This window comes from Bufo gargarizans, chromosome 2 (genome assembly GCF_014858855.1).
Source record: "Bufo gargarizans isolate SCDJY-AF-19 chromosome 2, ASM1485885v1, whole genome shotgun sequence".
Taxonomy (NCBI): domain Eukaryota; kingdom Metazoa; phylum Chordata; class Amphibia; order Anura; family Bufonidae; genus Bufo; species Bufo gargarizans.
In genome coordinates, this window is record NC_058081.1 from 229,713,482 (window position 1) to 229,739,234 (window position 25,753).

General features: G+C 44.0%; 1 protein-coding gene across 1 annotated transcript in view; it reads right to left on the reverse strand.

The window, feature by feature from the left end:
• Positions 1-10,029: 10,029 nt before the first annotated feature.
• The window catches only part of BEND7 (BEN domain containing 7), a 101,083-nt gene continuing 85,359 nt past the window's right edge, over positions 10,030-25,753 (reverse strand). The window contains exons 7-9 of the mRNA XM_044280096.1: positions 25,089-25,314; positions 12,982-13,107; positions 10,030-10,689 (exon numbers count right to left, since the gene is read on the reverse strand). Coding sequence (XP_044136031.1) covers positions 10,631-10,689; positions 12,982-13,107; positions 25,089-25,314 — 411 coding nt within the window. The 3' untranslated portion in view covers positions 10,030-10,630. The remainder of the gene's footprint in view (positions 10,690-12,981; positions 13,108-25,088; positions 25,315-25,753) is intronic.

Below are 25,753 nucleotides of genomic sequence, written 5' to 3' on the forward strand. Positions count from 1 at the left end.
CTGCAACCTCCAGCACTCCAAGCTGCTGTGAGATTACATCTCCCAGCATGCACACTTGCTTGGCTGTTCTTGGAACTCCCACAGAAGTGAATGTAGCATGCTGACAGTTGTAGTTCCACAACAGCTGAATGCCAGAGGTTGCTGACCCCTGATATACATCGTCATAGAGCTAAAAGATAATAGTCAGGCTGCCTGCATTCACCACTAGTGGCAGATTAGTTTATACCACTCAGATTTATTATTGAGCTCAGTATATAGTTAGTAAGCAGTGATGGCCAGTTCGCATGGTTCGCCCGCGAACATATGCGGGCTGCCACCTTTTTTCACACCTCCGGCGAGGCACAGGGAAGCCCTTACCTGTGCCGCGAGCCGGTCTGAAAACAAATGCGGTCACCGGGAGCAGGCAGTTCCGAGAACAGCCCGATGAAGGCCCCCGGTGGCTGTTTTTGGAACTGCCTGCTCCCGCTGACCGCACTTGTTTTCAGACCGGCTCGCGCACAGGCACAGGAAAGGGCTTACCTGTGCCTCGCCGGACTTGTGAAAAAAGATGGCAGCCCGCATATGGCCATCACTGTTAGTAAGCTCTTAAGCGCCCACTAACGGTGGCTAAGGCTAGTTTCACACTAGCAGTTAATATCCGGCAGGCTGTTAAGGCAGGGAACAGTCTGCTAGATCCCTCTGCATTTCGGCATTGCCGTCGTTCCATATTAACTATAATGGGGAACGGCGGTGATCCGGCCGCAACCCTGCAAATATGCAGAAAATCAACCAGACGAAGACCGTTGTGTGCAGCCTGCCGGATATTTTGCGCTAGTAGAAAACTAGCCTAAAAGCAATTAGATTTTTATGTTCAGGGTAGTTTATCATGACCTTTGTGCCAGAAAACACACAAAAGGCCACAAGTCGCATATTTTCACGCAAGCATTATTTGCAAAAACTTTTGGGAGTAAAAGAAAAATAAATAGATGGGGTTTAGGGCTTGTTCACACGACCGTGCCGTTTTTTGCGGTCCGCAAAACACGGACGCTGCCCGTGTGCCTTCCGCAATTTGTGGAACGGAACAGGAGGCCCATTATAGAAATGCCTATTCTTGTCCCCAAAACGGACAAGAATAGGACAGAGCTCATCATTTTTGCGGGGCCATGGAACAGAGCAACGGATGCGGACAGCACACAGAGTGCTGTCCGCATCTTTTTCGTACCTATTCAAATGAATGGTTCCGTATACGGACCGTATGCGGAACGCACAAAACGGCCCGTATACGGAACGCAAAATACGTTTGTGTGAATGAGCCCTTAGCAGGAGGGGTGATGCCTCTTGCAGTCCAACAAATGTAATTGTCGTAAATTATAACGCAGATTCCTTTTCTGCTGCCTGGGCAGGCAAATATGCAACAAGCTTATTAAGAAGCCTGTACGTCTTAATAAATTTGGCACATCTTACCCTAGTACATTTTGGAATGAAACACCTGATTTAGTAAACTCTCCTGTATGTTCATAAAGTGGATTTGGAGCTCTTTTTCAGAAAAGCAGAGCTGTGGCTGTTATAAAGATATATTGAGACATTAATCAGCACAGAATGTGATTATTCAGATTATAAAATAGTGTTCAAGGGTGGAAATGTATTGTGAATAGAGCTTTTTCATTCCTGGAATTGATTCCTGTACTGGAATTGACATCCTGTTATCATTCGAACCTGCTCTTTTTCAGATTTCTATTTGGGCCTATGACACAAAGTATACAGCACATTTTTGTGTACCTAAAACATAATCAAATCCAGAATTTAGCAAGACAGTGATTTAAAGAACACACAGGTATGGGTGAGTTCAAAGATTACAAGTAGAATGATTGCTTTTACAGATAAGGTATACAGTATTTTCTATTAAGCCTGTATTGCATTCTTATGAACGCTCGTTAGCGATCATCATGCAGTGTAATACTGCCGCCAATTGCTTGATGAATGAGCAAACGCTCGGTCATCGGGCAATTCAAATCTTTTGACATGTTAAAAAAATTATTGTTTGCTGGCAGCAGATTGTGGTGTTTAATAACAATCTGCAAACCACTATACAGCATGGGGAGTGATGGAGGAGATCGTTACATGTAATGGCAGTGGTTTCCTCCGCTAATAAGCAGGCGATCGCTGGAAGGGAACCCTGCCCCTCCCGACAATCGTCTGCCACATCGGGCTGTGTAATACAGCCTTTTGTCTTTGTTTGGAATGGCTCCATGACGTTGGTAATTTGAAACAATCTATATAAAATGTTGAAATACTAAACTTTGCTTATTTATTATCTTATAATTACATCCTATCATGGGGTTCCTTCACGTCTAGTGAAGCAATAATAATTCTTCCGGTTCCTATTTGGGATCACTGAGCATTGTGCTGACATGCTGTGATGATGTCCTGGATTGCTCAGCATTCTGAGACATACAGTTTTCTCAACATCGGACTTCTGTACTGTTCTTGCTCTAAACAATGAGGCATTTCAAACTGGAATAAGATATGCTAAAGCTGCATGCCATCAGTTTGCACCCTTCATTGGCGTCAGTGCACCACTAAATTAAATCTATGCCAGCTAGGAGTTGGTGTACTGTAGATTTGTATGGATTTATGGTAATTTCAGTAATAAATTAAAATAAAACTGCCTTGTCATGAGAGACCCCTCACACTAAACTCTACCCACTTTTTTTATCACCTAGAAAACGGATAAGCAAAGCATAAAAGGGCAGAGAATTGCAAATTGTTTGCAAATATGGTTTGCAGAAAAATCGCCTACCTTTTGACATCAGAAAGCTGGTATAAACCCCTTTATATATATAATCTGCTCAACCCATCCTGCCCTATAACATGTTGCTGGAACAGCAGACTGCATGATTAACGTTGCAGGTTCCCTTTAAAGGGGATGTACAGGATTTTTTTTATATTATTTAGCCCCCAGACATCAAGACCTGTGGAGAAATCCATACTCATTTGTTCCCTGCCACTTGGTTCCAGCTCTGTGGCTCCTGGGTTGTCCTCGACTGTCAACTTCATATATTGACGGTATCAAGTGCGCCACTGTCGCCAATGACTGGCCTCAGGGTTGACCCCAAGCAGCACATAACCAAGCTGTAATGTCAGGAAGTTGACAGATGGGGACTTGAAATCCAGTGAGGGCAGCCGGGGACCCAGGAAGCCGAACCAAGCGAGTATGGATTCTCCACATGTCCCAATATCTGTGATTTAAATTTATTTAAAAAAATAAATAAAATTTTAATATCCTCTTTATTCTATTATCTTATGGATGCTAGATAAAGACAGAATTGGAAAATAAACCGTACCAGAGAAATATTTCAACACAAAAGTTGTATCACAAGAAAAAGACATTACGGTAGATCAAAACCGAGATGAAACTAGGTTTAACCCTCTGTTAATACACAGCATGCCCTAATCTGCTTGCCACATTCTCACTTCCCATGAGCACACATCTTTCTTCTCAAACTCTGCTCCTTCTATGTCCAAGAACTGGGACATTCCCACACAAGCTGGCAGTTATGCCTTATATCAGGAATAGTATGCAGGAAGCATTTTTCTTTCATTGGTGCCAATTGGCAAAGCAGACTGTGACAGAGATTAGCGTGCACAGGTCCTTCACCTTAGATGATACCTATCTACCTCAAACTAATGAAATAAATAGCACTGCCAAAATAAAGTCACAGACACATACCTATTTATTTATAGACATATGGGTAAAAAAATATATCCCTTTAATAAATCTACAGCTGATGGATGACATTAACCACACTCTGCTTCACATATTAACAAACTACAATTCTACTGTATATATGGAGATACATTTGGATGTAACAGTCACGGCTCATATCAGTTTATCAAGGGGCATGGAAGAATGACATGCTAAAAAAGACCTGCTACTTTATCTCCGTCATGTGTGAATAGGGATTAAAATACCAAATGGCTGGAGAAAACAAAGTTGCAAATACAAAACGTGACCATATAATGTGACTGGGCACTTGGAAATGAAAGGATCAATAATGGTGAAGGTCCTCAATGTAATAACTTGTTAAACTTTTTTTTATCATTTCTATTCAGTTATTTAAAGGAACACTAAACCTAGAAATGAATGATAAAAGTAAACAAGAAATCTAGTTGCCCTTGTCATTTGCCGATCCGGAATTGCGGACCCGCACTTCGGGGTCCGCAATTCCGATCCTGAAAAAAATAGAACATGTCCTATTCTTGTCCGCAATAGCAGACAAGAATAGGCATATTCTCTTAGTGCCGGCAAAGTGCGGTCCGCAAATGTGGAACGCATGTTGCCGCTGTCCGTGTTTTGCGGATCCGAAAAACACACACGGATGTGTGAATGGACCCTAAGGAGAAGGGGGACATGGCTGAGCTCTGTGATGCAGACAGATGGTTTCTTGATATCGTTCTCACCTTTTATTGTCCTGTGAGACAAAATAGGACCAAGGGAATGGAGAAGACAAAGGGTCTAGGTGCTGGGTTATTTTCAACAAATTCTTCATGTATTTTCTGCGTTTAGTGTTCCTTTAAAAATTAAGCTTTTTAAAATGAGGTTGTCGAGTTCCAAAATTGCTTTCAAATTTTCAGCATAGAAAATGCAAAACGTTCTAAATGACACACATTTGCAATGTGGGCTCATCTTGGTGCTCTTGCTGTATGGACGTGGGCCTTCACACTGGCACATCTATACAGGTCTATCTATGGAGGCTTTAGAATATGAGGTGCAGCCACAAACATGTTAGGGTCCATTCACACGTCCGCAATTCTGTTCCACATTTTGCGGAACGGAATTGCAGACCCATTAATTTCTAGCCACCCACATGACATATGGTAAACAAGTGTAGAAAGCTGCATTACCTTCTGAGCTGGAACCAGTACAATCAGAGAAGTCTCAGAGAATATGTTATACAAGTGAGGGCTCGTTCACACGAACGTGTGCTGCCCGTTGCAGTATTGTGGACCGCATTTGCGGATCCGCAATACGTGGGCACCGTTCCATGTGCATTCCGCATCACGAATGCGGACCCATTCACTTCAATGGGTCCGCAAATCCAGAGATACGGAACGGAACTACGGAGTGCTTCCTGGGATTCCGTTCCGTGCCTCCGCACCACAAAAAGATAGAACATGCTCTATCTTTTTGCGGAACGGAGGGATCGCGGACCCATTCAAGTGAATGGGTCCACGATCCCCATGCGGCTGCCCCACGGACGGTGCCCGTGCATTGTGGACCGCAATTTGCGGTCCACAACGCGGGCACAGGCTTCACACGTTCCTGTGAACGAGCTCTAAAACCTGATAACCCTGACAGTCTACAAATTGCCTGTTGTTGTTCTTGAAGAAGCTCTAGCTATTGCTTTCAATTACCTATACTTGCAGTTTTTAGATTATTTTGTGGAATTCTTTTTGGATAAGGCATCCACAGGAATAAAAATAAATTAAGCCATATCTGTAATGTATAAAATGTTGTGTAAAAAGGCCGGGTTCACAAAGGTCAGGTTTTGTATGTATTTTCCTATGATTTAAGGATACTTTCACACTAGCGTTTTTCTTTTCTGGTATTGAGTTCCGTCCTAGGAGCTCAATATCGGAAAAAAACTGATTAGTTTTATCCTAATGCATTCTGAATGGAGAGCAATCCGTTCAGGATGCATCAGTTCAGTCCCTATTACGTTTTTTGGCCGGAGAAAATACAGCAGCAGACCTTTAAATCTGAAAAAATAAATACCGGATCAGTTTTTCCGGATGACACCGGAGAGACGGATCCGGTATTTCAATGCATTTGTCAGACGGATCCGTCTGACAAATGCCATCTGTTTGCGTCCGGATTGCCGTCCGGATTCCTCTGCCGCAAGTGTGAAAGTACCCTTAGTTATGACAAAATTGGGAAGTATAATTTTCCATTTACACTCCCTTCTATAAGTTCTATTAGAGCACATGAATGTAATAGAGTGTGGTCCCAATTTCATATCCTAAAGTACAGTACTCAACAATTTTATGGTATGAAAATGTTAATTCTTGGACATGTTTTTATGGTACGAAAAATTTGACAAAATTGAGACATATGGTTTTCTATTCACACATGGCTATTTTTAATCGGGGTGTTCTGATCAGGCAACTCAATTCTTTAAGTTCTGTTAGAGCAGGGATGTTCAACCTGCAGTCCTCCAGCTGTTACAAAACTACAACTCCCAGCATGTCAGACAGCCTACAGCAGGGCATGGTGGGAGTTGTAGTTTTACAACAGCTGGAGCGCTGCAGGTTGAGCATCCCTTGTTAGAGCATATGGATGTAATAGAGTGTGGTCCCCCATTTACATCCTAGAGTACAGACCTCAGCAATTTTATGGTATGAAAATGTACATTCGTGGACATGATTTGATGGTATGAAAATGTTAATTCCTGGACCACGTCAGTGTGAACTAGGCCTTACTAAACAAGGCAGTTTTTATATATTATACTGCATTATTATTTCTGTTCAATACAAAGACAATTCTATGTACATGTGTTTCTTACACTGTATCCTTTATGGGACAGATTTGATATCTGATGTACAATATACATCAGTGACGCTATTCCAATGTGAGAAAACAGCAGCGACTAGACGCATGATCAAGAGAGTTCTAATTATTAACAGATTAAATTTTGTAAAAAGAGTATTCTATATATTTTTTGCATTTAAATGATGGAATTCAGTTTGTACATTTAGTAAGCTGGATCACATATGTATGCATTTATGACCATTATTTTCCAGTAGGTTCCCTGGTCTGTGTTCAGACTAGAAGAGATTTTACTAGTGAGCAGTTCCCTTTATTTAGAGCATATGTTCACTGTCTACGTATAGCATAAATCATCTACAAACCGAAATACAATTTATTACTGATCTTGTTTTAATTCTGAGTGGCAGCCTGTATTAGTCCAGAGCTGCGTTCACAGTTCTACAGACTTCAGAGCCAAAATCTCCCAGCATTCATTGATTGCTCAATGTCTGTAAAGAACTTGTTTTGGTGATTTTTAATGTCGCTGTGTAGTCTTTACATCAGGAACTATACAACAATGTGATGCTGGGAAAACTATAGTTACTATTTCACACTAAGAAGATAAGTAGGTAGACGTTCCTTATTACTAATAAATTCACAGCCTGATGAACGTTTAAAAATGAACAAAACAACCTTTTATTGTAGTCCGTTTAAAAGGGGGCAAAAGACTATATGTCACAACTGTGACCATCAGGCACCAGTTTCACAGCGGTACAGAGGACGGTCATAAATAAATCCTCTGGACAGGTGAGAGACTGGGCTAAAAAATTACTTGCTAGCTGGTGGTAGCTAATATGCAAGTCCAGATTTGGAGCACGGATTCGCTGTAAATGGACGCTAGTGTACTAGTAGTACTGAGAGATGTGTTTAATTACAGGTGCGGTTGCGCCACTTAGGTCATCGGTCGCATAATACTACACACACTTGATCGCACTGTCACTACATAGAAGGGTCTCAAAGGACATGTTCACATTACCATGTAGTGCAGTGATATGATCAGTTTTTGTGTGCCGCTGCGGCCAGTATATACGTTACAACCCTGCACCTGAAGCCAGTAAATCGAGGCTAAACACAATCACTCATAGCCAGTATATTTTGGCTCCATTCATGCGTCACATACACACTCTCAGGCTTCAGGATCTATTATTGCATCAGGTGCACCCTGCCTAGAGAGCCGTGCTCCAACAGATAGCAGCAGCTCTACGCGTTTCAACGCGACATGTAACTGTCACGTATCTTCAGGAGCTAATATGCCTTTAGCAGGACGAGATTGCCACACTGTAGCGTGTTATGGCTACGGCGTTGTAATGTGGTAATTAAACACATCTCTCAGTACTACTAGTACACTAGCGTCCATTTACAGCGAATCCGTGCTCCAAATCTGGACTTGCATATTAGCTACCACCAGCTAGCAAGTAATTTTTTAGCCCAGTCTCTCACCTGTCCAGAGGATTTATTTATGACCGTCCTCTGTACCGCTGTGAAACTGGTGCCTGATGGTCACAGTTGTGACATATAGTCTTTTGCCCCCTTTTAAACGGACTACAATAAAAGGTTGTTTTGTTCATTTTTAAACGTTCATCAGGCTGTGAATTTATTTTTAAAACTATAGTTACGCATGAAATAGCTGTCAGACAAACGCTCATTCATAGCTATCTGTGCAGAAACATTCACAATCGGTTGAGCAGAAAAAAGAATCAAGAATGCTGAAATCCATCATACCAAATGTTCTTTTTTGCCCCCTGTCTGAGGTTAAGAGCTATTTGGGATACCCCAGACACATTAGACAAGTTTGACGTCATACTGTGTACTGGCAGCTGAAATGTCACATTGCATTGTAGGATCTCTGGACCTGGGGCTCTCAATAAGCCTCCAATAATAACCAGGAGACTTGTACTAGTGCCAGGTAAGGAATGAACTGTACTTACAAAGATTACATCTATATATGAACAGTAAAATAATGAAGGGAACTCACTGACAGCTTGAGAAAATGAACGCTGAAAACTAAAACAATCTCCATTTATTTAAAGGGGTATTCAGAAGAGAATCTTGAAAGAAGGCTACAGGGTCATGACAAACAGTACAACACTACTAATATTACATCCTAAACATTTGTAATGACCTTTTCTTGTCTGACTACTGCTCTATAAGCAGGGATGGCCAACCTGCGGCTCTCCAGCTGTTGCAGAACTACAGCTCCCAGCATGCCTGGGCAGCCTACTGCACGGCATAGTGGGAGTTGTAGTTTTACAACAGCTGGAGGGGCATCCCTGCTCTATAGTGTTCCTCCTTGGTGCAGCAAGAATGGGCTTGGCTTCAGCAGCCGCCTATGTGGATAGCAGACTACAATTCTTATCTTCCATTAGTGAAATCTATTCCAGGCCGTTTGTTCTCCTCCTTCTATATTCCCATTATTGCTGAACTGCAAGTCTCCCCCTCTTGTGCGCCTTATATTGTGCTCCCTCACTGCTGAGCCTCTCCCATTAGTTCCGGTTACAGTCTCCTATAACTCCTAGTGCTATAACTGAGCATGCTCGACCGGCAGCTACAGGTCGTAACCCTAGGCAGCAGGCTATAAGCATCACATTTTGGGCCAGTAAGTGTTAAGTGAATACGTGGGGAAATTACAGATAGGACTGAATGACTGCATATGACAGATTTTTACTTTGTACCGCATAGTTTCAATAGGAGTCTAGTTTTGTGTAGTGCAAAAATCCCTTTAATAAACAATTCACTACACGGAGAACTATAAACCTAACAAAATATTAGTCTGTTCCGTTTATATGTCTCCGTGTTATTATATTCACTACGAATATGAATTATTTAGCACAAAACATTTCTTTAAAAAGTAACCTATAAACACGTGGCATAGGAAATGTATAAATGTGTTCAATGGCCATTAAAGGGTTTCTGTCATCAGAAAAATGGGTATTAAGCTGGCTGACATAAGTGATGTGCTAATGTCAGCTGAACATACCTATATTAGTCCCATGTCACTATGTGCCGCTGTTATTTAGAAAAACTAATTTTTATAATATGCAAATGAGCCTCTAGGAGCAGGGGAGGGGGGTTGTTGCACCTGCTCCTAGAGGCTTCGTTCGCCGGCAGCCGGCTTCCTCACTGCGCCTCCGCTGAATACGTTGCAGTGAGGAAGCCGGCGAACGTCCTTCCCTCACTGCCCCTGTGCCGAATACTGACCGGGGCGGTGCAGGCGTGAGATTTCCCCAGCAGACAGGAGACCAACGCTGCCTGGCCCTATCAATCAAGTGTAGAAGGGCGTGAAAAGAGGTAAGCGAACAGAGCCTCTAGGAGCAGGTGCAACGCCCCCCCCCCCCTCCTAGAGGCTCATTTGCATATTATAGAAGTTCGTTTTTCTAAATAACGGCGGCAGGCAGTGAGATGGCACTAATATAGTTATGTTCAGCTAATGTCATCCAGCTTAATACCCATTTTTCTGATGACCGAAACCCTTTAAATCACTAAATGTTATCACTTGATTACAGAAGCTGGCGATTTCTATGTCATATATATTCTTGGGCACGGTATCGTGTATATTATGGGATAGAATTATTTCTCCCCACTAGACTGTAATTAGTTCACTATGTGATTGTAGATATGAAAACTCTTGTAAATAAATTCCCCTACATTGCAGATTAATCAACCAGTGTGTCTTATGTCTAATGTAAATGAATGCTAAGTTTTCAGTAAAAAGAAGAATGTCTCTGAAACGCCTAACCAACCTCATAAAAAAATCCCTAATGTAAAGCATAGACAGCAGACTCCATGTCCCCTGGATCACATTAAGACGTGACTCTAAGAGTGTAATGCCAGTACGCCCCAAAAACAGCAATAATCTTCAGAGAAGAAGTTTTTACCAAAAGCATGCCACCTGGGAGCAAGCCACAGGGGCTGCACTATAAAGCCACACTGTCAACCCTGTTTGTGATTAACGTCCTGCCTGATATTAAAAAATAGACCTTTTACTCATACAGATGTCCTAAAGAAGTCAGCACAAGGTTCTGGATGTAGCGCCTGCTGGACAGGTGTCTTCTGGACACTTGCTGCTCAGAACCCTGCCTTTGAATGAAGCCACATTTCATCATCGGTAGTCTGAAGAGAATTTCCTTAAAAAAAGAATGATAGTAATATGTGAGTAATCAATAAAATACACTGTAGTAACATTGTATGGAAAATAACAAAGCTCCGGTTTCCAGACTCAACCCCCCAGAGGCATACTTCTATGACATTTACTAACATTTCCCTTGCCAAATCTAAATGAATGATAAATTAATAAATCAAATAGTAGGTGAAATATACCTTATTAGACTTCAACAACATCATTCATATTTGGGAACCTATATATAGCTTTAGCGGCTATTCTGTAATTTGAGGAGTGTAACTTTTAATGTAACAAAGACTCCTCTTTAAATTTCTGACGCTGCTACACGCAGTCTGGCAGAAGTTTATCCCTCTGCAGTACACGTCTGCTCGACTGATCCAATTGTGGAGGTTTATGAAGGAGTCGGGGAGGTAGGTTGTTCAGCAGATGCCTCACTTATGTGTGTCCGCACCTTTACAGTTATTTTTCCACTTTACTTTGACCTACTGATTCTCCAATCAGACACCCCAATCTGATAAACCAAGGTTCTTGCTCCACATCTTCCAATCTCCAGGACTGGAACTAGCAAACTGAATGGAGCAGAAATCACAGTTTTGCATTCAAAGTGTAGTGGCCGCGTCGTATTACTGCAGCTCAGCTCCCATCCAAGAGAACGCTTGCAGTAACCAGACATGACCACTACACTCTGAATGGAGCCGTGCTGCCGGCTCAGTACAGGGAAAGAGCTGATCAGTGGGAGGGTGGGTGTCGGACCCCACTAATCTGATATTGATAACTTATCCTGAGGATAAGTTATTAATATGTGGAGCCTGGAAAACCTATTTAACCTGGCAATTTATATTAAGATGCATTAACACTGCACTGACTAGCAGACAATTATCTGGAACAAAGCATTCCTTCCTGATAATTGCCTGCTCATCAGTGGAGGTGAAGCAATGCATTTGCATGCAGCAATCACCTCTACTGTATGAGGACAAGATATGGCTACTGCTGTCACTCGTCCTCATATGGATTAACTGTTTCTGGTCAGCAGAGAGCTGTTTACACAGCACAATATGCCACCCAGAAACAATGATTGACATGTGTCCGCATGAAAGATGAATTGAGCCTTTTGCTTGTTCTTCGGCACATTTACATGAGCCGAAGGAACGTTCGTTCACGATAATCTGCCCGACAATTGGCCAGTGTAAATGTGCCTTTAGTGACTATACAGGGTCTGTGCAACGATGTCGTAAATGTGTTCAGAGGCATCAGACCTGGAGATATAGTAAGTGGGATAAATTAAAGCTCATGGGCACAGACACTTATCTTTTCCCAGACTGGAAATGTTCTTACAGAAAAAAATACATTGCATTCAACTAAAGTCAAATAGAAATTACATACTTACCGATGTTTTAGTTGGTGAAATTGGGGCATCTAAGCCCTGCCCTGTGAACATCCACTTGTTTTATGTTACTCAGTACATTTTCAACCTGAGGCAGCCCTGGACTATCCCTTTCAGAGACAAATTCAGGACAGTTGGTAACTATGGATTTAGCATCCCTTTAAAGAGGACCTGTCACCGCTCCTGACATGCCTGTTTTAATAGCTTCATGCATTCCCTGTGTAATAATAATTCTGGAGCATCTATTCTTATGACTCTATGTTGTGCCATTCCTTTTCTTATTTCTACTAGAAGTTATGAATTAATTGCCAGCAGTCTGCAGTAAGGGTACAGAGGGGAGGTAACCAGTTGGGGGGTGTACCTGTACAGACTCACTCTATCCAATCAGTGCTGCCATTGTCACACTGTGCAGGGACACACCTCCAGCTACTGGTTACCTCCCCTCTGTAACCTTAGTGCAGACTGCTGGAAATTCATTAATAACTTCTAGTAGATATAATAAAGGAATTGCACAATATAGAGACATAAGAATAGATGTCCCAGAATTGTTATTACACAGGGAATGCATGAAGTTGTTAAAACAGGATGGTCAGGAGAGGTGACAGGTCCTCTTTAACAAAGCAATACTCTAATCTGAGAGCTGCCAGGAGGGATTTGATAAGTGATGATTTCATGCTGTAGTTCACACAGAGATACTACTGGTAGAATGACCACTGCTGTCCACACAGGAGTGCAGACTGAGGGCTGGTGGTCAGAATTGAGCATGACCAAGTTCCCATAATGAAAAGAGTCAGAATGTGTGGATGTAACTGAGCTGGGGTAAAACAAATTACACTGCCAGAATGTTGGTGGAGAGTTAGCATTATATGTAAAAATCCAGAGTTCCTCTTTAAGTCAGAGGTATTTGCTCACCTAGATCACAGCCTCTTTTTAATCTTCTCCTAGCGAGTTTGATCTGATCCTGGAGAATCTGCACCCAATGTCGTGGCCCAGGAACCTTTTCTACATTGTTAGCAGTGCAATATTTTTCTGTAAAGACTGGGGAATAAAAAGACTGTTTTATACACTGAAGATTGATGGACAATTATCTCTTCTACAAGAAGACAGAGATGTAGCATTTCTGGGAATACGTCGATGTGCGTAGAAATACTGCATCAATAACATCTTGGTATGGCGTCTGAAACTGCTGGATATACAAAATGGTAATGAAGACCTCTGTCACTGTGCAGAGGAGATGTGCCTGTGCATCCTCATATGAACCTGCTAATATAAAAGAGAACAGACAAAGCTGAGAACACTACTTGGATACTGGCTACGCAGAGGAACGCAATCCACATTTACTTCTCCTGTCGCTTTGTCATTATCACGGCATGGAATAACCAGAAAATCTCAGCAAAGTCTTGTGAATCCAACATGTAATTAGGAAGCAGAATCATTTCTGTACCATTTGCCTTGATGCGTACAGCTAAACTGTATGATTTAGGCTCTTAATAATGAAGACAGGGCAGCTTGGGAAGCTTACAGTAAGTTCTAGCTGTTTCTTTATTAGGTTTAGGTATCTCCACTCACTCTTACAGTAATTACATTGGGGTTAGATGTAAATAATACAAATGAGAAAATATGATTTTCTTTTTAAGGGTTTTTTAATTGTAAAACAATGTCCCAGTCAGATGTTTCTTAAGTGAACAGGAATTTATGAATAGTGATGAGCGGCAGGGGCAATATTCAAATTCACGATATTTCGCGAATATTTGGGTGAATATCCGTCTCCTGTCTCCATTATTTTCTTGATTGCAAAAATCAGCAATGTAATATGCGTGTATTAAGCGCACAATACAGACGTGGGTCACTTTTGCTACATTTTTCAAGCTACTAGAAGTTTTCTGAGACTGGAGAAAATGGTTGGCACGGCAGAACATTACAATAGCTTTATATGCAGATAGAGCGCTCCAATATATTCCCGATTGTGCAAATCGGCAATTAATTATGCACATATTTTTGACATCACAGCACTATGTCTGTAGCATGTATGTATGGGCAGCTACACTATATCAGGATATAGCCTACACTGACTATCTCCTACTAACTATCTGTATTACTGTCATGGAACCATGAACCAGACGTACAACAAGAGATGAGTGGAAATAAGAAGGCTTTATTGAAAATAAAGCTGTAAGGCAAAAGTCCAAACGGATGGCTAAACCGAAGCAGGGTCTTGCGAAACCAGAGATCAGGAACCAGAAGGGTAGTCAGACGAGGCCAGGATCAGGAACCAGCAGGGTAGTCAGACGAAGCCAGGATCAGGAATCAGCAGGGTAGTCAGACGAAGCCAGGATCAGGAACCAGAAGCAGCAGCAGTCTTAGAAGCATGTGAGCACAGGAGGACCAAGCAGGGAACTGAAGCCACAGACCTCCTATATATATGAGCTAGGCATCCAGCTCCTCCCAGTGGGAAGGAGGAGCCGCAGGGTGGGAGGCTACAAGAAACCCAGAAACCAAGATGGCCGCCAGCACATGTCAAACGAAGGAGAACAGCAAGGAGGTAAGACCATGACAATTACATATATAAGCTAACTAACTAACTGTAATGACACCGTAAAGCACAGAGCACAGCAATGACACTGCTGTCTCTCTCAGAACTGCATACAATGGCTGCTGGGGAGGTTCTTATATAGTAAGGCCTCTTTCAGACAGGCGTTGCGGGAAAATGTGTGGGTGCGTTGCGGGAACACCCGCGATTTTTTCAGCGCGAGTGCAAAACATTGTAATGCGTTTTGCACTGGCGTGAGAAAAATCGCGCGGGTTTGGTACCTTCTTCACAGAAGTTCGGGTCTGGGATCGGTGTTCTGTAGATTGTATTATTTTCCCTTATAACATGGTTATAAGGGAAAATAATAGCATTCTGAATACAGAATGCATAGTACAATAGCGCTGGAGGGGTTAAAAAAATTAAAATAAAATTTAACTCACCTTAGTCCACTTGATCACGTAGCCGGCTTCTCTTCTGTCTCCTTTGCTGAACAGGACCTGTGGTGAGCATTCATTGCAGGAACAGGACCTGTGGTGACGTCACTCCGGTCATCACATGATCCATCACCATGGTAAAAGATCATGTGATGGAACATGTGATGACCGGAGTGACATCACCACAGGTCCTGTTCAGCAAAGGAGACAGACGACATGCCGGGCAGCGCGATCAAGTTGACTTAGGTGAGTTCAATTTTTTATTTAATTTTTTAACCTCTCCAGTGCTATTTTACTCCAGTGCTATTTTACTATGCATTCTATATTCAGAATGCTATTATTTTCCCTTATAACTATGTTATAAGGGAAAATAATAATGATCGGGTCTCCATCCTGATCGTCTCCTAGCAACTGTGCGTGAAAATCTTTTAACGCAACCCCATTCGTTTCTATGGGGCCTGCGTTACATGAAAAACGCACAAAATAGAGCATGCTGCGATTTTCACGCAACGCATAAGTGATGCGTGAAAATCACCGCTCATGTGAACAGCCCCATAAAAATGAATGGGTCGGTATTCAGTGCGGGTGCAATGCGTTCAACTCACGCATCGCATACGCACAGAATACTCGCCCGTGTGAAAGGGGCCTAAGGGGTAGGCAACTTTCCTATTGGTTGCTAGGGATGTTGCTGAGCTCAGACAAAGACATTGCAGCCTTCTCATTGGCCCACAAGCAAGAAGGGAGGTTACTGTTGAAAAAAAAAAATCTAGAATATTCGCGAATACGAATATATAGCACTATATTGTAAATCTTTGCGAATTCTCAAAGTGCCGATATTCGCAATTAAAATCCACGATTCGAATATTCACACCCAGCACTATTTATGAACCTAAAGTCACACATAGCAGTAGCTTACAGTTCACACCAAGTTCCCCCTAGTGGCCAGAAATTCGAACTGAGTACCCCCAAGGAAGCGAACAAAATGTTAACAAATAAAGCTAGTGTCACTCACACCGCTGTCATAGGCTTTGTTCTAAGCCTCTGTCAGCAGTTCCTTCAGATCTGACAAAGAATAGAGCAGCATTCCTGTCAAAATGGCAGACACCACATACGACCCATGATGGATGACTATTTTTAAATTACATTCTGCAAACATTCTTCAAACATATAGAAAGATACAGCACTACATACGTCTTACATCAAGTGACGTCTCCTCTCATATAGTTGTTTCTTTCCTCATTGCCTCCATTTGGACCAGACCGCCATGAGGACTTATTGCAGCTGTTTATCATCTCTAAACAGTTTGCCACACAGACATCTTAGTTTCCTACTTTTCCATCATCCTCCCCACCTTCTGAGCACCCCACCCTGCCACCCCCAATATTGTGTTCACGGTGCTCCCCAATACTATACTGCAGAAACAGATAGTCACCCTGTAAATATAAGTACTACACAGACAGTGCCCCTTCCATAATTATTGCCACACAGTGGCCTAAAAGAAACTGAGGCCAGCAAACACTGCTGTAAACATAGCCAACCTCAGAAATAACTGTGCTAAGCTGATACTGTGCCAGGGTGCCCCCACAGCAATAGTGCTCCCAAAAGTCCCATCAATAATAATTATTCTCTCCCAGAGTGCCCTTAATAATAATAGCACCACTACAGTGCTCCCTATAGTGCAACTGTAGTATTTAAAGCCTACCATAATGCCCTCAGTAGTAATAATTCTCCCTGTAGTGCTCCCAGTAGTAGCTGAGCCCACCATAATGCCCCCATGAGTAATAATGTCCACCTATAGTGACCCCGATAGTACCAATGACCCCTATAGTGCCCCAGTAGTACTAATGCCACCTATAGTAATCAAGCCCACCACAGTGCCCTTCAGTAGTTATAAAGCCCACCATAATGACCCCTGTAGATTTAAAACCCCCACAGTGTGTCTCAGTGGTAAATGAGCTCTTGTAGTGCCCCCAGTAGTACTGACGTCCACCATAGTGCCCCCCAGTAGTAATAAAGCAGACATAATGTGTGCCAGTAGAAAACAATGCCTCTTATAGTGAGCCAGTAGTACAAATGCCCCCTTATACCTCCCCCAGTAGCAGTAATACCGCCTTCTAGTGCCCCAATGTCCCCCTTATAGTGCCCCAATAGTACTAATGCCCCTTTATAATGTGTGACAGTAAAAAAGAAGTCCTCTTATAGTGTCCCCCATTAGTACTAATGCCCCGTTATGTGTGCCAGTTAAAAAAAATTGGGGGCGTGGCCTGAGCATGCAGCCGTGAAGACGTACCTTTTAGAGCTCCCGGATCCCAGGCCCTTCTAAACGATATTAAGGGCAGCAATTGGACTCTGACTGACTCGCACAGGATGGTCAGACGATCGGGTCGTCGCGGGTCCACTTACATTGCCTCAGAACCCCATATCGCGAGGTTCTTCTCCGTCACGCCAGCTCCCGTTCCGGAACCCTCTAAGATGGCGCCGGTGGAGGGCGCCGAGACGCTGCAGGCCCCTCCCGCTGCTCGAACGGGTGATTGCTTCGTCCAGACGGGAGTGATCCCCTCAACGCCGCTCTCCTCTTCTTCGGACTGGCCAGTGATATCGGCGGCCACATCGGATCCCTCATACTTGCCGGGCAAGAGGTCCTATGTCCAGGCGGCCTCATGGTCCAAGATGGCGGCGGAAGGTACGCCAGGGATGGGGGCTACCTCCGCTACGGCCGTTCGAGATGGTTCTCGGGACTCTCCTACGCAGGCCTCACTGCAGCAGGCCCTGGTGCCTCTTACTGGCGGTGGTCCGCTCCTGCAACCCTCAGCGCCTGACACCGGGCCCATGAACTCCGGCGCATCCCCCAAGCTTACTCCGGTGAGTGAGGCGTGTGGTGACGCTACACCTACACCAGCCGCCGTCGAACTGCAGGCACAGTCTCCGATGCCTAGTCGCCCTATACTACCCGAACCCTCTTCCATGCAGCTAGGGGGACGCAACTCCATACGGGACTCTCGTGTACTTAATCAGGAGGCCCAAAATGGCGCGCAGGCCGCAACGAGGGATGTACAGCCTTCACAGGCTCTTTCTGTGGACCTCTCCTCTACTCCTGCCATTTTCCACCCTCCAGACGCCTCAGATTTGTCTGACGCTTCATCATCCTCCTCCTCATCTCAAGGTAGGAGGGCAAAGCGGCCTAGGCTGAAGGACATTTGGTCTCTCCTCAGTATGCTCCCAACTAAGTCGGATTTGGAGGTGATCTTACAGAGGGTAGAAGCCAAACATGACCAGGCTATAGCTGAAGTCAAAACTGACCTATTGGCTGTTTCCACTAAAGTGACTTTGCAGAATCAATTCTCGGCCGAGCTGGATGCCCGCCTCACCGCCGTGGAATCGTCGGTCACCTCCCAACAGGCATTAAACAGGCACCTGCTGTTACAGCTAGATGACCAGGAGAACAGGGGTCGACGAAATAATGTCAAGATCCGCGGGATCCCTGAGGATATCAAGGCTATGGATTTACGGAACGCGGTGACCGCTATCTTCAACTCTCTCTTAGACAGACCTGAGGAGTCTGAAATTGAGCTGCACAGGGTCCAGGGACCCAGACGTTCAGAAAATTCTGCTCCACGTGATGTCTTATGCAGGGTTCACTTCTTCAGGGAAAAGGAGGAACTCATTCAGAGAGCTTGGAGACGGGGCCCAGTCTCCTTCTACGGCGCACAGATTCAAATCTTGCCGGACGTGTCCAGAAGGACCCTGTTCATGAGGCGCACTTTGAAACCTCTGCTGCAGGTCGTCACCACCTCTGGAGCCACCTACCGATGGGGTCACCCGTTTCACCTGATAATTCGCAGAAATGGTGCCACTTTTGCTCTACATTCTCCAGATCAGGCGGGTGAGCTTAGCCAGTTCCTGGACAGTCCGCCTATCGCTCTACCGGACTGGCTTGATGTGCCGATTTTCTTGACCCCAACAACTAGCTCCCTGCCACGCCTGAATAATGGCTCCCAAAGAATCCGACCTCAGGTCCCGCACTCTCCAGGATAGGGGATTGTGCTTCTTGACGAGTTGTTCCTGTTGATAGGGGATGGAGCCTTACCCTTCTTATAAGTTCTACTGTACCTGGAAATGTTCTAGTTGGGGAGCAGACACAGAGGACAGCGTGATTTATCTTTGCTCTCACTGTCTTCCTGTGTCTCCTCCCGATTCCTTTATAATTGCTGTTCTTTGCATCAGAATGTTTAAAAACAGATTCTGGGCCTGGGGAAAGGGTAGCCTCATAGTCTGCTCTGCTTAACCCCCACTAGGTCCGTGAGTCTTGGCTCGCTCATTTGTTTTTGGGCTTTCCAAGAGTCGCATAGTGGATACCACTTTCCACTGTATTGGTTCTTATTAGTTTGGTCTGAACTGGGCTAGCCAGTTCTGATTGCTCGCCTTCCTTTTTTTTTTTTTTTGGGGCGTATTGATATCTGTTGAACTGGTCTGTTAGTGTGGTTTGTCTGGCCTTTTGTTTCCTGTCTCGTCTTCTTCTTCCCCCCCCCCCCCCCGATTGTTTTCTCCCTTATTTTTTTTGTTTTCCACAGTCTTTGGTCATGTCTGAACTCACCTTCGCATCTATCAATGCCAATGGGCTGAATACGCCTGAGAAGCGTTCCTCCATTCTCCGGCTCTTATGGTGTAAAAAGGTGCAGATTGCCTTCATTCAGGAGACCCACTTTCGCAAGGACTCTATGCCGAAATTTGGTTCCCCCAGATACCCGGATGCCTACCACAGCTGCTACGACTTATCCAAATCTAGGGGTGTGAGTATCCTTATTGCCAGATCTACTCCCTGGGAATTCCTAGATTCGAACTCGGATGATACCGGTAGGTTTCTGTTTGTCAAAGGTAAACTAGGTGGCCAGGTGTACACTTTGGCTAACATATACCTCCCTAACACAAAACAACTGAGAGCCCTAACTAGAATTTTAGCTAAATTGGATGATTTTGCTGAAGGCACTCTATTGGTCGGAGGAGATCTAAATGTCGCACTGGATCCACTTGTGGATGTATCGAAGGGTTCCTCTCACTTGGCCTATTCCTATATCCGCCGTATCAGGAGCCTTCTCCATACTCATCAGTTGATAGACGTTTGGCGTACAGTCCATCCGGAAACCAGAGATTATACGTTCTATTTGGCCCCTAGAGATGTGTATTCTAGATTGGATTACTTTCTAATTAGACACTCGGCTGTTCCACTAGTAGCTTCCTCCTCCATTGACCCTATTACTTTCTCTGACCACGCCATGCTGCATGTCTCCTTGAAATCTCCTCTTCCTACGGCTAGATCTTGGCAGTGGCGTCTTAATGAGTCGTTAATGCAGGATCTGGTAATCTCGCAAGACATTGACCTAGCTCTCTCACGCTATTTTGAGAAAAACCAGGTTAATGATACCTCTCCTTTGACGGTGTGGGCTGCCCATAAGTGTGTGATTAGAGGGGAGTTCATCAGACATGGAGCTCGGCGTAAGAAGGAAAGGGCACTGGAAATCTCTCAAATCCTGAAGGAGATTTCAGATTTGGAGCAGTTGCATAAACGCTCCCATGCGCAATCAGCTCGTTCAGCTCTTGTACTAGCTAGGTGTAAACTCAAGGATAAGTTAGACACCCGTACAAATTTTCTTTTATCCAAGGGTAGGAGGCATTTCTTTGAGTATGGTAATAAATGTGGCAGGCTACTGGCCAGATCTTTGAGGGAACAGAGAGCTAGGAATTACATTCCCCGTATCACTCCTCCTAGAGGTCACGCTCTGAGTAACCCCGATTCCATAACGGAGGCTTTTGCCCACTTCTATCGAGACCTTTATAACTTACCGCAGTCTACCCAAGCTGGTTTGTCATTGGACTCAGTTATGAGTACATACCTGTCAGCTTCAGGTTTACCTAAACTACCGAGTGAGGCCCTTGAGGGTCTGAATGGCCAAATTACTACTGAGGAGATAGGTGTAGCCCTAAAGTCGATGCAACCTAGTAAGGCACCGGGTCCTGACGGGCTTCCGGCCTCATACTATAAGAGATATCTCTCCCTTCTTCAAACACCTCTTGCTAACGCCCTGAACTGTGTGAGCTCTGGTACTCCCCTCCCTAGGGATATGTTACACGCTCACATTACTGTGATCCACAAGGAAGGTAAGGACCCGACCGCCTGTGCTAGTTACCGTCCCATATCTCTGCTTAACGTGGACATTAAGTTGTTTGCAAAAATTTTGGCCACACGTTTATCCCCCTTCCTATCTGATCTCATACATACTGATCAAGTTGGATTTGTCCCTTCAAGGGAGGCGAGAGACAATACCACGAAAATGCTGAACTTGATTCATTGTGCCAAACTACAACGCTCCCCCGTGTCTTTTATCTACTGACGCCGAAAAGGCGTTTGACAGGGTGGGTTGGCCTTGGTTATTTGCAGTACTTAGCCATGTGGGTATCGAAGGTCCTCTGTTATCATGGATAAGTTCTCTCTACTCCCTCCCCTCAGCGTCCACGAAAGTGAATGGAGTGCTCTCGCCTCCCTTTGAAATTAGGAATGGCACCCGTCAGGGTTGCCCTTTATCACCCTTAATTTTCATCCTGACTTTGGAGCCCCTTCTGAGATCGATAAGGAAAAACCCTGACATTTCGGGTCTGGTGGTGGGGAATCAGGAGTTTAAGATAGCAGCCTACGCTGATGATTTGTTGTTTATGATTACAAACCCCAGGATCACCCTCCCCAACCTTATAACGGAATTTCAGAAGTTCCATAACTTGTCAAATTTGAAAATTAACTTACAAAAATCTGAGGCCCTTAATGTTTCCATTCCAAATTCCCTTGAGGCGGATCTGGCGGGCTCCTTACCTTTCAGGTGGACGAAAGATGCCATCAAGTACCTGGGCACGATGATCCCCAAGGATCTGAAGGAAGTGTTTTCTAGGAACTTTATTCCCCTACTGAGTCGGATTAGGGTGGACCTAAAGAGATGGTCCAAAGGCCTGTATACCTGGTTTGGTAGGTGCGCTATATTCAAGATGAATATCCTCCCACGCCTGTTATACTTATTCCAAACCCTTCCTATCCAGCTACCAGCTAGTTTTTTCAATTCTGTTCACCGTGACCTCTTCAAATTTATTTGGGCGGGAAGACGTCCAAGGATGTCTAGATCCTTGCTGCATGTCCCGAAGAACAGGGGGGGTTTGGGGATTCCGGACTTAAGGAAATATTATGCTGCCTCCATGTTTCAGCGTGTATTAGATTGGTGCCGACACGTCCCTTTTAAACAATGGATCTCTATTGAGCAACTCTCTTCCCGTACCCCGTTGGCTTTACTACCATGGGTGGACAGGAAGACCCCTACTGAAATTTCCTCACACCCTATCATAGGCCCTACTCTACTCCAATTTAGTAAATACCGAAACATTCCTGCGATATCGCCTACGCCATCCCCATTGTTCCCAATTTTGGGGCATCCGGACTTTCCGGCAAGTATTTCGGGAGGCCCTTTTGTGCAGTGGAGACGGAGTGGGAGGTGTCGGGCGCCTTTCTTTAGGAAAACGGGACGGTGGCTTACTCACACCGAACTGCTGGAGCAATCCGAGCCATGTTCTTTCGGTCCATGGAGAGCTATGCAACTGCATCATTTCCTTTCTTCTATTCCATCTTCTCCGGATTTTGATAGAGCCCTCACTCCCTTTGAAAAAATATGCATAGGTTCAGGTGTCTATCGCCACTCTCTCGCTGAGGTATACAAGACACTGGTACTGCCTGACAAGGATTTCCGCCCTTCTTACGTACACAAGTGGACTCAGGATCTGCAGCTGGATATCTCCTCTGACCAATGGCTTAGAATCTTCCAATTGGCTCATAAGTCTTCCATTGCCAGTAAATATCAAGAGGCTAGTTACAAAATTCTGTCACGGTGGTACTATGTTCCGACACGTCTCCAAAGGATGTTTCCGACAGCGTCCCCTCTGTGCTGGCGTTGTGAATCGTCTCAGGGTTCGCTTCTACATATTTTCTGGCAATGTGACAAAATTAGGCCCTTCTGGTACTCAATTCACAGGGCTTTGTCTTCCATTTTCCCTTTCGACATTCCGAATTCGCCTGTTTTTTTCTTACTACTCCATTCGGATTTGCCCATGAGCTTACTCAGACGCTCCTGTTTGCGACATACGGTCATTGCGGCTAGGTCTTGCGTCCCGGTGAAGTGGAAATCCCCTGTTCCACCTTCCGTTGGAATGTGGATTCAAAAAGTGGAGGAGATCCGGAGAATGGAGGAACTCACGGCATCCTTGAGGTGCAACAATAAGACCTTTGTTACGTCCTGGACCCCTTGGTTCACCTTCCAAGATTCTGCGGAGTACAAGTCGTTACTTACCTGAGCTGTCCTTTATGCTTGATTGTTCTATGTAGTCTCCCCTTGTTGGCGTGTCCCCTTCCCCCCCCCCCTTTTTTTTTTTTTTTTTTTTCCGTATGTGGTGTGTCTTTTCCTTTTTGTCGGTCTGATTACTGTTTTCAGGTCTTGATAGGTGTTCTTCAAGACTAGCTACTTTTGGAGGATAGTTTCTATTTGTCCGCCATGTCCTTTATTATTTTGTTTGGTTGCTTTCATGATTGCCGTCGGTAATGTATATTAAGACTATATTGTCAGGATACCTGTGTGTCACCTGTATTAATATGCTGGACGGGTTTCGGCTATGCATATTCGTGATATGTGATGTAACATGTCGCAAGCTTTGTAATACTTTTGAAACATATAAATAAAGAATTTAAAAAAAATAAAAAAAAATAAAAAAATTGTCCTGTTATAGTGTCCCCAGCAGTACCAATGTCCTCAAAGTGCTGTTACCCCCCAAAAAAATAACAAGCATGAATACTCACCTCCATGCCGCTCTCAGCAATGCAATACAGGACACAGGCCTCTTCCAGCACTAGGCCTGAAGCCTATCAGAGTAAATGGTGGGGCAAGGAGACAGGAGACATTGGATTCAACTGTATCACTGTTCCTAGGACAGCAATACATTTGAATATCGAGAAGGCATAGCGACAAGCAATGAAATATTACTGGCAGGTAGGGAGGTCCTGTGTACTCCCTCAACTTGCCGCATGTACCCCTTGGGTTATGCGTACCATTATGGGAACCACTGTTCTAAGATACCACTATGTGTCCTTTACTTTAGGTATTCGTGTTCAACTCCCCCCCCCCCACCCTTTCTACCCCTTTTATTTGGTGGAGGGGGGGCTGAACAGGAAATAATTATAGGAACAATTTTCATAATGTTTTCTTAAAGTGGTTATCCCATGATTAATGTAAAAGAATTAACATGTTGTAGACATCATGTGGTATGTGACAATCTCTTTCTAACAAAGCTAGAACCAACCCTGAACCCCATATGGATCAAGGGATCCTCCATTCATTGTTTTAATATCTCTGCTACATATATTTCTAGCTGGCAGCTCAGAGGATGAGGGGCCTGTCCTTTAATCAGTTGGCATGTCTTTTCTGCTGCAGCTTGCTCCCTGTAACTGTTAGCTTCTAACCTGGCTGGTGGCAGTTGAAGGATAAAACTGAGCATGTGCGTCCACCTTAGCAATGTTACTGAGGTGTACAGCGGAACAACAAACAGCAGGTGAAGCTATACAGAGAGATTTTATTGAATAACTCAATGGCTATACTAAATTATGAATTACGGTACTTTTATCTGTGAGCAGATCTGAACTAGCCACACCTGGCCTTTGTGTGCAGACAGTGTAGTGCCAACTGACTATTTTTGTAAGACTTAAAGAAAAAAAGTATTGTGGGGAGAGGTGGGTGGGGGGGTGAAGCAGATAAGAATAAGTGTCCAATGTGAACATGGCGCCCAGTAGGCCCTTCCACTTAGGCACTCCATGCTTTACCACTTATGTTTATTTACGTAAAGTGCCAATATGCTTCCTTTTTTCCATATTTTGTATAACCTGGTTCTATAGTCTTGTCCCGTCTGATGTGACTTGCCCACCCCTTTATACACAGAACAGCACACATGCTACAGACCATGTATTATAATCAAGGTACCTTTTATTGCTCCCACAATATTTTGATCCAGTCCTTGCCTGTTGTCATTGAGTCCACGCTTCCTTTTTCCATTGGGTAATGATGTGGCCAAAGTTTTATCATCAAAAAAAGCACACACGAGTTTCCTAAAGAGCAGGCTGCCGGATCTCTTATAGTTAGACAATATGGAGTCCAGCTGGGATTTCGGCATGAAGACATCAAACCCTTCTGCCAACTGCACATCTGGCTAACAAATCAAAACACACAGTAATGTCAGAATAATGTCATATCTGTCTAGATGAAAAGTACAAACCAGGCCTGAACTTCGACAATCATATGCAAGATGCTTAGAAACCATACAAGCAATAGTCTGCACATACTGAAAACAAGGTGAAATGCTGAATACTGCTAGGGATACTGTATTATCAGTCTGTGTCCTTTGGCAGACCCCTAGCATAAGTAAATGTTGAGAACAACCAGCTCAAAACAGCAAGAACGTGTCCCAACATTACTACTAGCAGTTACCCCACGAATACCATTTTATATATTTTAACCTAAACGGCTTAAACTGTTTATATGTTGAATTGAAGAATGACAGTATACAGTAAGCTGTACGCCCTCTATTTCAAGGTGTTGTCATTAAAGAGTGCCTGTCACCTCTCCTGACACATCTGTTTTAGTAACTA